Here is a 12,831-nt window from a genome sequence, read left to right as displayed (position 1 = left end):
TTTCTCAAATCAGCCCTTGCTGCCCCTCTGTCCTCTTTCTGCTTCTTTTCTCCAGTCATCTCCCTCTAGTCTGCTTTACATGCCTTGGATGCTGACTGCTCCTATACACAGACCACCTCCTTTCACAGAGAAACACGTTCACGATGCGATATAGCTCACTGGGTTATGCTTCCTGGCAGGGATGGGAGTGGCTTTGTGTACAACTCTGGAAGGATTTTACCTTAATTCAACCAGTTGTTGGACTGGAGCCACCATATCTAGTTAGGAAATTTAATCACATTTATAGGATGTTTTTAAGATGAAAGTTGGGAATACCAATCTAATAAAGTTTTGACTGAGGTATAAACAAAGACTTTTGAACAGAAAAAAGAGAGGACTAGGGAGTCTGTAGGGAAATGGGGGAGATTTTGTGATGATGATGCTTCTGTGACTCCTACAAATGCACTTTAAGCCTGTTGCACAGCTGGATAGAAGCAAATAAAATGATTTCTGTGGGTTTTGGTTCTTGGTAATATTGTTAAATATATATATTTATATATTGATGTGTATATAGATTTTTTCCTAATAATTTTAGAGTTAAAATTATCATCTTGTTTGTTTAAAACAAGTGATTCTGGAGAAATATTATTTACTTCCATAAATAATGGTAGCTTACCTTCTTAATACTTGTTATAATTTTTCATCTCCATATCTGGTGTAGTTCTATTATTATTTTATTTGTGAAGTTCAAGATGCATATTTTTTTTAAGATTTTATTTATTTAACAGAGAGAGAGAGATCACAAGCAGGCAGAGAGAGGGCAGGGAGCAGGCTCCCTGCTGAGCAGAGAGCCCGATACGGGGCTCTATCCCAGGACCCTGAGATCATGACCTGAGCTGAAGGCAGAGGCTTATCCCTCTGAGCCTCCCAGGCACCCCCAAGATGCATATTTTAGACACCCTGACCATAACATAGCAGTTCTAACACATTTCCTATATAAAAATTTGTTCTTTCACTTTTGGGTTGTGACTTTCTAACGTAAGGGCACAGAGCTAGGATATACGCAGTCATACTTCTGTTTTCCTTCTTTCAGGAAGATTCCTGACCAGACATGGGTACAGTGTGATGAGTGTCTTAAATGGAGGAAGCTTCCTGGCAAGGTTGATCCGTCTACATTACCTGCAAGATGGTTTTGTTACTATAATTCCCATCCAAAGTACAGGTAAGGTTGGGACTCAGTTCTGTGTTAGGGAACATTCCTGATTTGTCTCTATATTCTAAAACACTTTTTTAAAAAGTCTTTTTGAGTATAGTTGACCTATAACGTTACATTGGTTTCAGATGTCTGACACAAGCATAGTAATTCAACAATTCTATCCGTTCTGCTGTCACAAGTGTGGCTCCCATTTGTCCCGATATAGCACTATGACAGTATCAGTGACCATATTCCCCTTGCTGTAGCTTTCATTCCCAGGACTTACTCCATAACCGAAACCCACTCCCTTACGTTCATTTTACTCACTTACAACACTTTACCTCAAGTCTACACTCTGCAGCCTGGCATCGGAGCCCCTTGCTAACTGATCCCACCTTACCTATCCAGCCTTCGTTTTCACTGTAGCTTAACACAAATCGTATGCTCTCACCAGGCCTATGGCACCAGTGTTCCCTGCACGCGCCATACTTGTTCCCTCCTCCATGACTTGAGAGTGTCATTCTTCTTGCTTACAGTGTGTTTCTGCATTCCATCTGCCTGTCGAAATCGTATCCATCTGGGAAGCTGAAGTATTCTTGTGTGGTACTTCTCCTGTTGACAATAGTTTACAGTGATTTTATGCTGGCTTCCTGTGGTGTTTAATTCTTGACATTTGTTCACATACTGTTTTGTATTCTTTAGATAGTGTTCATATGTATATACTTTGGCTCTCCAAATGATTGTAAACTACTTGAGAACAAGGGCTTTACATTTCAGGTGGAGTTGATGATTTTCTTCATATGCTTCCCTTCCTCTGCCTAAATCTATCATGGTACCTGTTGTGCATTTAATGCCATCTGTGCACATGTCCCTTGCAGCATCTAACATCTGGATACTGCCTGGCATATCCGTGAGCATTCATTTCGGTTTAACAGATATTTCCGATTTGACTCAGTAGTCACACACGTTTAAAATAATAATACGGTTTGCTTCACTTCAGCTCTGACTTTCTTAATATATTTTTTCCCCTGTGGGATAAATGCTGATAGAAAAAAAGGTACTAAAACAGGGTATGCGTTTTAGGGAAAATGTTTAAAATGGAGGAAATTAAGTAAGTGAGGTCTAGGTCTGTGATGAGTAAGCATTCCCCCATCATCTCCAGATGTACCTAAGCCCCTCTCCCTGGACAGTAACCGGGATGGTGGGACTAGAACGTGGGACTAAGTGCTCAGGAGTCTCATTTTTGAAGCCTGGATCTTCTGTCAGTTTACACTTTAGTTCAGGAGACATAGCCTTCTAGGAAATGCCTCCTTATAAAATGGGTATAACATAGGGTTTCCAGTCATTACGAATTTCTATTTGTTCTAGGATTGCTTTAGATCACTGAATACATTTTCTAGTACTCCTTTTAGTGTTTACTCCTAAGATTCTCTTCTTGTGCTCTACATATAACAGATGTATTTCCATTTATAGAATCCTCTTTTCTCTCCTCTTTGCTCTAGTCTCCACTATTTTGCTTTTACAACGTAAGCTCCTAATCCCTTATTGCTTCCCTCTGTCATCGCCTCTGATTTTCTTCTTCAGGCATCATCACTTAGTTTAGGGATTCTCATGCTTCTAGACTGCACCTTGGGAATTACTTTCTTCATAAACAGGAGGCGTATGACCCAGGTTCTGGTCTCAGCAATCATCTCTGTGTGTGGAATCTCAGGCAGGTCTCTCTCATCCTTGAAATCCACTATGTAAAAATAGAGATTATGCTTCTTGTCATGCACCATCATAGGAATTTTGTAGCTGTCAAGTACTTTGTATGTCTTGGGGGAAAGGTATATATGCACCAAAAATTAGATGATGGTATGCCTTGAAGTAAGAATTGCTACATGTTGGACATCTAGGTGCCCTAAGTCGGTGAAACATCTGCATTTGGCTCAGGTCATGATCCCAGGGTCTTGGGATTGAGTCCTGCATCTGGCTTCCTGCTCAGCAGGGAGTCTGCTTCTCCCTCTGCCTGTGCCCCCCTCCCCCGCTTGTGCTCGTGCTTATATGCACTCTCTCTCCCTCTCCCTCTCACTTTTTCTCAAATAAAATCTTTTTAAAAACAACAACGAAAAAGAATTGTTGCATGGTAACATGGCACACAGGTTTTGTAATGTGGGTGGAATCTGAACTCTGTAGTGCCAAAGGGTTGTTAACCTCTATGACCTGCCTCATTGTAGTTGTAAGGAAAGCAAAGGGTAAAACCAAAGGGCACATTTTGTTTCCCAAAGATGATTTCCTCTCTGTACTGCAGGAGATGCTCTGTTCCAGAGGAACAAGAACTCATCGATGAAGACCTGTACTTGAACAAAGCTAAAAAACAGTTGAGTATACCTAAGGTTTTAGATCATACAGTAGAGGGGACTTGACCCTTCCCAACAGGACAGGGGGAGTTTTAAGAAGAGAGATGACTTATCTTTCTTTTTTGGCTTTGAATGATTTCCCTCTCATTTCAGTTCTCCTAATTCTTTCTTCCTTCTAATCATCTCCTGAGTGTCTAACACATGATTGTCTTCTGTCTCTCACCTTCCCTTCCCCGCCTCTCTCTCTTTTGATGGGGCATTGGACCTCTCTCTTCAGTGGCAGAGTTTAGGAAGGTACCCTCAGTTACTCAGCTCGGAAGGAACCTTATAACCTAAATCTACAATTGGTAATCCATCTCAGATGAAGAAATTTCATGAGTGAACTAAATAACACTTTTATCTTCTCCTAGGGATCAAGTGGTTGAGAAGAAGAAGCTGCCAGTGGACAGTGAGAACCACCAGGTGAGAGACAGTCCGCCATCTTTGTTTTCTCACACAAAATTTTCCCCAACAGAGGACATAGGTTGAAGAAAGCAGCAGTCTTGAAAGCTGCGTAGAAATAACAAACCATTTCTTCTGGTGATCTTTTTTTCCATTGGATCTTTTGATTTTGCCTTGATCTGCTGTTACTGATGTTCAGATCACCAAAAATAGAAGAGCCAAATCTTTTATTTCTCAGATTTGGATTTCATACTGATTATGGACAGTGTGAATGTCACGTTCAGTGTCCCAGAATATTCAAGGCTGTGTTCCATCCTCATACAGGCTGCTCCTATTGAGTGTCTGGTTTTTCCCTCAGTCTCCTTTCTTCCAGGATTCAGGGGTGATTCCTTCCTCCTTCCTCTTGGGAAGAAGGGGTGGTTCTCTGTGCCCCTCCCCTATCCCTGCTTTCAGGCTGGCTGGCTTTATAAAGACTCTGCTGTTTTGAATTTTCAGGAGCACTGTCTCTCGGACATGGTTGCCCAGCTCCGGACGCTGAAGGGTGCAATAAGGTTGGCCGTCCTCTCAGGGACACTCCTTTCCTGACAGCCACCATAGCACCCATGTCTCTTCCCCACCCAACCTTGCCTTTCTGCATGATCTTCCTCTTGACCCTCTTTCCCAGAGATATCTGCTAGTAGCATGTTAGATTCTCCTTCTCCCCTCCCAATCAGGGTAGGTCAGACTGGTGAGGATAGAGGCAATTCGATACTAATCTTCTGACATCCTACTGAGACCCAGGCATATGAATAACCAGGTTTCATACCCTAATGTCTTGGCTTAATCGTCTGATCTAGAGATTGGGAGATGTCCTGGGACCGCCCTGTCCTCATTCAGTTTACCTCCCCTTTATATTCCTCTACCTTCATCGTTTCTACTCTCTTCCTCAGCTGGCTCTCCCACGAGATCTTAGATGCATGTCTCTGTGTGTGTGCACTGGGAATATGCGTTCGTCTCTTGCATGCATTTCTCCAAAACCAGCCCTGACATTTGCTGCGATGCTTACTCCCTCCACCCCTGCCCGCATCACAGATCTCAGAGGAGTGACCCCCCAGCCCTCAACTGGGTCACAGGAGAGAATTAGATGGTGATTCGGGGGCCTGGTGTGTTGTGGGTGGGGTGACTCTAGGAGCCAATAAGTGAGTTGGGGAGGTCTGTTGGTGTCCAGCCAATCAGGTTATAACTGAACTAGGTTCAGTGGTCTAGTGTACGTTACTGCGCGCTGTTTGTTTCGTGTAGGAAACCAGCTTCTTTTTATTTGGCCAAGTGTTTTCTCCTAGCATCAGAAGGATTTGACTCATCCTTTTGGTATTTTATTGAAATTGGGATTTTTATGAATCGCTTCTTTCTTTGCTAGGTATTTGCCAATCCGCTGAAGATCCCTGCTAGTCGAGATATGGATGACTTGAACAATAAGACAATTGGATATGAGGGAATGGATAGTCCTAGCCGGCCTCCATCTGTTGGAGAAGAAAGCAGGACACCTTCTCTTCAGCTTAAGCCTCTGGATTCCAGTGTTTTTCAGTTTTCCAGGTGGGTAGACAACATAGTCTGCCTTCAGTAGTAAGCCTCAGGGTTCATTTTCCTGTGAAGTAAGTCGGGATGGTGATCATATTTATGCTTCTCCTAAGGCCTAGCATGGACTTCAGTTGGAGAAACACGATTCGGGGGTAACAGAATTGTGTGCTGCGTGTACTTGCAATTTTTCAGCATTACAACTGCTGTGTCGAGTCTGTCTGTCTCTCTTTTGAGGCAGTCAGCTGACAAATACTTTTACGTATTTTGTATTCCCATTATGTTGGGAACTGTGTTAAGTGAAATAATGGATGTGAAAACTCTTTGAAAAGCATAATATGCAATCCAAGTGTAAGGTAATGTGACATAGGTAAGTGTTACTTTTTTCCTTAACCTTAGGAATATTGAGGTCCTGTGGGGCCCCATAGGTCTAGCACATGTTGGCCACATACAAAGAACAACTATTAGAAGTTTGTGCCATTAGGCAAGCCTTCTCATCCATTGTCTCCTAGAGTCAATTGTGAGTGTGAGTGTAGTTTTGGGCTTCACTTGTCCATCTCCTAGCACCTCGTCGGTATGATTTCGTTAGTCTTTCTTTTTTTTTTTTTTTTTTTTTTGAGAGAGGGAGAGAGAGCGAGCACAGGCAGACAGAATGGCAGGCAGAGGCAGAGGGAGAAGCAGGCTCCCTGCCGAGCAAGGAGCCCGATGTGGGACTCGATCCCAGGACGCTGGGATCATGACCTGAGCCGAAGGCAGCTGCTTAACCAACTGAGCCACCCAGGCGTCCCTCGTTAGTCTTTCTAACAGGAAGGAGCATACCTCTTCTTTTTCTGAAATAGCAGGAGTATTTGAAGTGCTGAGAGATATGACTGCCCCTCCACTATCATGAGACTGGAACTCAGGACTCCTAATTAGGACTTGCCTTCTCCTATCGCTGTACTTCTCCCTTCTGTCAAGGCCAAACCATAAGGCAGGTACAGGGTTGCCCTTTAAAAGTAGAAACTTTTGCAGTTGTCGGTAATGTGACTGTTTTATCGTGGGTTGTGAACTTTTCATCGACCCTCTTCATTTGGGGTATCTTCTTAATATATTCTAGGATAGAAGCAATGGTATATACATAACAGGGTAAAAAAACAAACAAAAATGACTCTTGGCTTTTCCCCCTAATGGTACTGAGTCTTTTCCTTGTGTCTTGCTTCATAGGTGGGTCTTTTCAGCTTCTCATCTAGGCAAACATCTCCATATGTGTCCAAGTCCCCTCTTCTGTGCTTCTTCCACAATTTAGCTCTGTAGATATTGGAAGAACCCCATGACCCCCCTGAATGTGAACAGAAGGTCTCGAGAGGAAGTAAGCTATTTTAGGAGTGACACTATTAAAACTCTAAAGGAATTAAATGAGAATCAGTAAGAGATCACCTAGAACAGTGCCTTGGGAGCTTGGAGGCCCTGAGTAACTTACGTGAAATCAGAGCCCTGCAACAGGAGCCATTTCTGAGATTGAACTGTGCAGCAAAATAGAGTCCAGTCCGTCTCATGGCCTTGAGTCTCATTTGACTCTGTTCCCACCCATAGTTTTCCAACTCCCATTGTAGGTGAGGAGGGACACACAGTAAAGGGCTGCATAATTTTTAAGCACATTGTTGCCTCTCTGCTTCGATCACCTTGAGGTGGCCACACATCCAAATTGCCATTGGCATTTCAAGGTGTCATAGCTCTTGAAGGCTATCTTTTCCCTGCTGCAACCACTGCCTTTTCCTTTTTCTGCAGTGTTTCTTTTGTTACCTTAGAGTGGCTTCCGGTCCCTGGAAGGAAGTTATAGACGCTGATACATGTTTGTGTATTTAATGAGTGCAGTATGGCAGTACGGCCATTGGGTGGCGCACTTCATCAGGCTTTAATGAGGTTGTTGTATGAATTATTTATAGAACAGCCGTATCCAGGTTTGGGTTTTGGCTATAGAGGACAGGCAAAGTACATCATTCATGTGTAATTTTGATTTGAGAATACTATTCTTTCAAGGGAAAAAGATAACATGATCAGTGATATTGCTAATATCCTGTTTTATATAGGGTCATTAAGCTGAGGATGTCATTTTAAGCGACGTGGATAAGGGGATTCAGATTGAGTGCAGAGTCTGCCTTTTTATAGGGAGAAGTAAAGGTATGCAGGGGTTTGGTAAAATATACATGGCTTTCTTGGTAAAACAATGTTAATGAGATAATAGGTTTAGTCAGCAGTTACAAAGGTCTCCTTTGTTATTTATCAAAACCTGAAGCTAATAAGGGTCCTTGGGTCATGTAGTACAGCTTTCCAACACTAGATAAAATAAAGCCCATACTATCCAAGAGAATTTTTTAAAGTTTTAGCGGAATAAGTTATATGACCTAGCAGGGGCCCCCGAGGGGTCATTGGAAATAGCTTTGTGAGTTTCACAAACTAGCCAAGGGGATGGGAGGACACGCCGTGAGGAATAGGTTCAGCCAGGATGCAAATGGGCATAATCATTTAGCTTATTTCTGTTAAAGAAAATAGTCCTTTTTCTTCATTTATTCTGCATATATTTGAGTGCTTGCTGTATGAAAGGCAATGTTCTAAGGCAGTGATGGACTCAAAAATGAAGAATTTTATGGCAGTCAGAGTTCTGTATGTAAGTATCCCCAATACATGCTAGGTTTCATATGTGTAGTTACAAACTTAAGGTCCAAAGTATCCATTAGCATAAAGACACAGGAGAGAATTAGTAGCTATAATTTATTTAGATGTTTAGAGACCCCTTGAATAAACTATATATCAAAGGCTAATTATAAATAGTTCATGTTTTCAAAGGATAACAAAAAGAAACCATCCAAATTAACACTGTAATAGTTGAAGGAGGGGAAGACAGACATTCTGATATGTTTAAAGGAATATTTGAAACAACAAACACAAGGTAGAAAGAGAAGAACAATTTTATAAGTGAATAAGATGGATTCAGCAGCCAGTATTAACATTTTAATGAGAGAGACTTCCAGAATGGAGAAATGAGGAGTGTGATAGACTCCTTCACCAACAAATAACCTAATTAACTGGAAAATATTATTAAACAAAACAAAACAAGCATCTGAAATTGTCCTAGAGGCATACAGCAAATAAACATTCATTGAAGAAAATCTATGAAATCTCAGAGACACTTGCAAGGGTCTTCAGCCTTCAGCTTTGCTACCATCCCCCTTCAAGCTCTATTTTACAAAAACTTCTCAGGGAGTTCTAATCCAAATGGGTGTGGTCAAGAAGCTGGGGGCTCCCTCTTTCCTTAGCTCCCAGTCGTGGAGCTGTGGTCTCACCTGGGTTGGACAGGCCTCCGACATTTCTCAAGTGCCCTAGTTCTGTCTTGCAAAAACTCTATTCTAGGCCAACCCGGAATACTAGGTCTCTCTTCTCCCACCCAGCCCCCACTCAGGGTGGAAGCCCTCTCCTCAGGACAGCGTGCTGACAGTACTGGACTCCTGCTGCTCCAGCCCCAGCTTGCTTACAGGGCAGAGGTTCATGCCTAAAGTAGCAAGCCCCCAAAACATCCTGGCATCCACATTCATAAAGAAAATTTTCTTTTATGCCACTTTTGGACAGTGGCACCGAGGTTCTGCTTAGGTCAAGGGGCCTGAAAGATGAAGAACTCCTTCGCTGTACCGGAAGGACCTGACTTTTAGGCGGAACAGATCATGAAGAATTCCATTTGTAAAAGCACTGTCAAAAATATTGGAAATCTGGTGCCTGGGTGGCTCAGTTATTAAAAATACTGGGAATCTTGGTAAGCAGTAATTAAGAGGGCTCTCATAGCTCTGTGATACACGTTGCAACAAGCGAAATGGCTGAGCTGTCAGAAGTTTGCTAACAGAGAGAACCAAGGAGAAAGACAGTCAAGAAAGACCTCTCCTGGCATCACAGTCAGCCCTGGGATTAGGAAGGCTGCACATAGGCACGAGGCTCCATTTCCCCGGAAGCAGTCAGGCTAGGACAAGAGGTGAACTTTAAGGCAGTCCTCGAGCCTCACGCAGATCAAGCAACAAAAGGACAGGGCCCTCAGTGGCACTAGGGACTTAAGCACAGCCTCTGACTAACCACTGGCCAATTAATAAGCTTTTCTGACCCAGGGGCAATTCCTAGGAAACCAGGCTTAAAAAGAAATCACACGTATCCTGGTAGACTGGAAGACTGTGTGCATGCTCAAAGTCGTGCCCTCCCAGAGGTGATTCGAGAGGGAAAATCCAAGCTGCTACTACCAGGCCAGATGTGGGGCCAAAACAGATTCCTTGAACTGTGATAGCAGCCTCCACGCCACACATACACCCAATGGGAGAGGGTAAAAAGCTAACTGGCTGTGGGGGCTTAAGCACAATCTGTGACCAGTAACTGGCCTATGCTGACCCAGGGGTGACTCCTACATGGCCAGGTAAGAGAGAAAAACCAAGAAGAAATCAATTTGTTCTACAGTGAACAGACACTCATACTTCTGCTCAGGTTTCTTCAGCCAAGTCACTAAACAACCAAGCAGACAACAACATCAACCACTCAGGCATATGGGAGCAGTGTCCAGAGTTGCTGTTCTGTGTTATTAAAAATACCCAACTCTCAGGGCACCTGGCTGGCTTGGTTGGTGGAGCGTGTGACTCTTGATCTCACGGTTGTCAGTTTAAGCCCTCCGTTGGCTGTAGAGATTACTTTAAAATTTAAAAAAAAAAATCTTTAAAAATGAAAATAGCCAATTGTCAGGAAAAAGTCATGAGGCATGCAAAGAAATAGGAAAGTGTGACCTGTATATAGGGGGGAAAAAAGAAGCAGATAATAGAAAGTGCTCTTGAAGAGACCCAGATGTTGGATTTAGTAGACACAGACTTCAAGGCAGCCATTTTAAGGAAGGCCTACCTGGGTGATGGGCATGAAGGAGGGCACATGGTGGAATGAGCACTGGGTGTGACACGCAACTGATGAATCACTAAACTCTACCTCGGAAGCTACAACCAACCAACAAAAATAATGGAGACCACAGGGCAGTCAGATCACATATTCATGGTAGTAAAAGAAGAAAGAGTGTCAAGCAAGAATCTTAAATCCAGTAAAACTATCTTTTTAGAAAATGAAGGTGAAATAATACATTTCCCAGATAAACAAAAGCAGATGGAATTTGTTTCTAGTAAAAATCCTGTTCAAGAAATACTGAAGGGGACGCCTGGGTGGCTCAGTCATTAATTGTCTGCCTTCGGCTCTGGTCATTATCCCAGGGTCTTGGGATCGAGCCCCACATTGTGCTCCCTGCTCAGCGGGGAGCCTGTTTCTCCCTCTCCCACTCCCCCTATTTGTGTTTCTTATCTTGCCATCTCTCTCTCTGTCAAATAAATAAATAAAATCTTAAAAAAAAAGGAATACTGAAGGGAGTTCTTTAGGATGAAAGCAAGTGATACCAGATAGTAATTCAAATTCACGTGAAAAATAAGAGTACTGGCAATGATAACTAATTCATTATAAAAGACAATATAATGACTTTTTTTCCTGTTTCTATTCATTCATTCATTCATTCATTCATTTAGTCATTCATTTATTCATTTATGTATTTGAGACAGAAAGAGCCTGAGCAGGGAAGGGGCAGAGGGAGGAGCAGACTCCCCGCTGAGCAGGGAGCCCAACGTGGGGTTGATCCTAGGACCTCGGGATGATGACTTGAGCCAAAGGCAGGTGCTTAACTGACTGAGCCACCCAGGCACCCTTACTGTTTTATTCTTAACTAAGTTAATCTAAAGAATAATTTCATAAAATTAAGTGTATATATGTATATAATTTTATATATGTGTATAACTTCATTGTTGGGCTCATCCACAGATGTGAAATGTTTGACAATAACAGCACAAAGGAGGTGAGTGGAAGCAAAGCAGTACTGGAGTAAAGAGATAACACCATAGTAAGAAATGAAGAAAATTTCAAGTGGAAAAATAAGGTTGATTAGCAGACTCTATAAACATTATAAATATGCAGTTGCTCTGCTTTCTTCTCTCCGCTTCCTCAAAAGGCATAACATTAAATAAAGTAATAATTATAGCAATGTGTTGTTAGATTTATAAGTGTTAAACCGGAAAATATCCATATAACGTGAAAAAGGAACAGTAGAAGAAGAAAGGAACAAAGAAGGCATGGCACATATAGAACACAGCAAGCTAACTAGATATAAATTCTGTCATTTCCATAATAATATTAAATATGACTAGTTCAAACTATCCAATCAGAAAATATCAGATTGGATTTAAAATCCAAATATACAGGAGAAACACTTTAGATTCAGAGATATAAATAGGTTGAAAATAAAAGAGTGGAAGCAGATATACCATGCAAAAGCAACCATAAGAGAGCTAGAGTGCTTATGCTAATATCAGACAAAGTAGACTTCAAACAAAAAGATGTTACTAGATATTAGGAGGGATATTTCATGACAGAGTTCATCAGGAAGATGTAGTAATTATACCTATATGTGGACCCAATAACAGAGCCCCGCCAAATATATAAAGCAAAAGCAGACAGAGTTGAAGGAAGAAATGGATATCAATAATACTTGAAAACTTCAATGGCCCACTTCCATTATGGGTAGAAGACCAGCAAGGAAACAGAAGAGTTGAAGAATGCCATAAACCAACTGGACCTGACAGAAATGTATAGAACACTTTATATTCTTCTGAAGTGTACATGAAGTATTATCCAGGATAAGACCCTATGTTAGACCAGAAAACAAGCCTCAGTAAATTGAAAGGATCGATAACATGCAAAAAATGTAGTCCAATCCCAATGGAATTCAGGTAGAAATCTACAACAGAAGAAATTTTGGGAAATTCACAAAAATGTGGAAATTAAATAACAGAATAAAAAGCTTTTGCATAGTGAAGGAGGCCATCGACAAAAAAACAAAGTAACCCACTGAATGGGAGAAGATGTTTGCCAATTTTATATCCAATAAGGGCTTAATATCCAAAATATATAAAGAACTTAACACAACATTAAAAAAGCCCACAAAAAATTTGGCTAAAAAATGGGCAAAAGGCCTGAACAGACATTTCTCAAGAAGACATGCAAATGGCCAGCAGACACATGAAAAGATGTTCAAAATCACTCATACCAGGAAAAAAAAATCAAAACCATAATGAGCTATCACCTCACACCTACCAGAATGACTAAAGTTAACAACACAAGAAACAACAGGTGTTGGGGAGGATGTGGAGAAAGGGGAACCTCTTGTATTGTTGGTGGGAATGCAAACTGGTGCAGCCACTCTGGAAAACAGTATGGAGGTTCCTCAAGATGTTA

General features: G+C 41.8%; 1 protein-coding gene across 4 annotated transcripts in view; it reads left to right on the top strand.

Annotated features, from left to right (window-relative positions):
* Positions 1 to 12,831, top strand: part of MORC4 (MORC family CW-type zinc finger 4) — a 50,709-nt gene that overhangs the window by 32,472 nt on the left and 5,406 nt on the right. For all 4 annotated transcript variants that reach the window (XM_032837061.1, XM_032837057.1, XM_032837059.1 and 1 more), the window contains 4 exons: positions 1,073 to 1,201; positions 3,465 to 3,533; positions 3,924 to 3,975; positions 5,351 to 5,526. In XM_032837061.1, the coding sequence (XP_032692952.1) occupies positions 1,073 to 1,201; positions 3,465 to 3,533; positions 3,924 to 3,975; positions 5,351 to 5,526 (426 nt within the window). The remainder of the gene's footprint in view (positions 1 to 1,072; positions 1,202 to 3,464; positions 3,534 to 3,923; positions 3,976 to 5,350; positions 5,527 to 12,831) is intronic.

Source organism: Lontra canadensis, unplaced genomic scaffold (genome assembly GCF_010015895.1).
Source record: "Lontra canadensis isolate GAN:19392208 unplaced genomic scaffold, GSC_riverotter_1.0 scaffold96, whole genome shotgun sequence".
Taxonomy (NCBI): domain Eukaryota; kingdom Metazoa; phylum Chordata; class Mammalia; order Carnivora; family Mustelidae; genus Lontra; species Lontra canadensis.
Note: the sequence above shows the minus strand (reverse complement) of the source record. Positions and strands in the feature narration are given on the sequence as shown.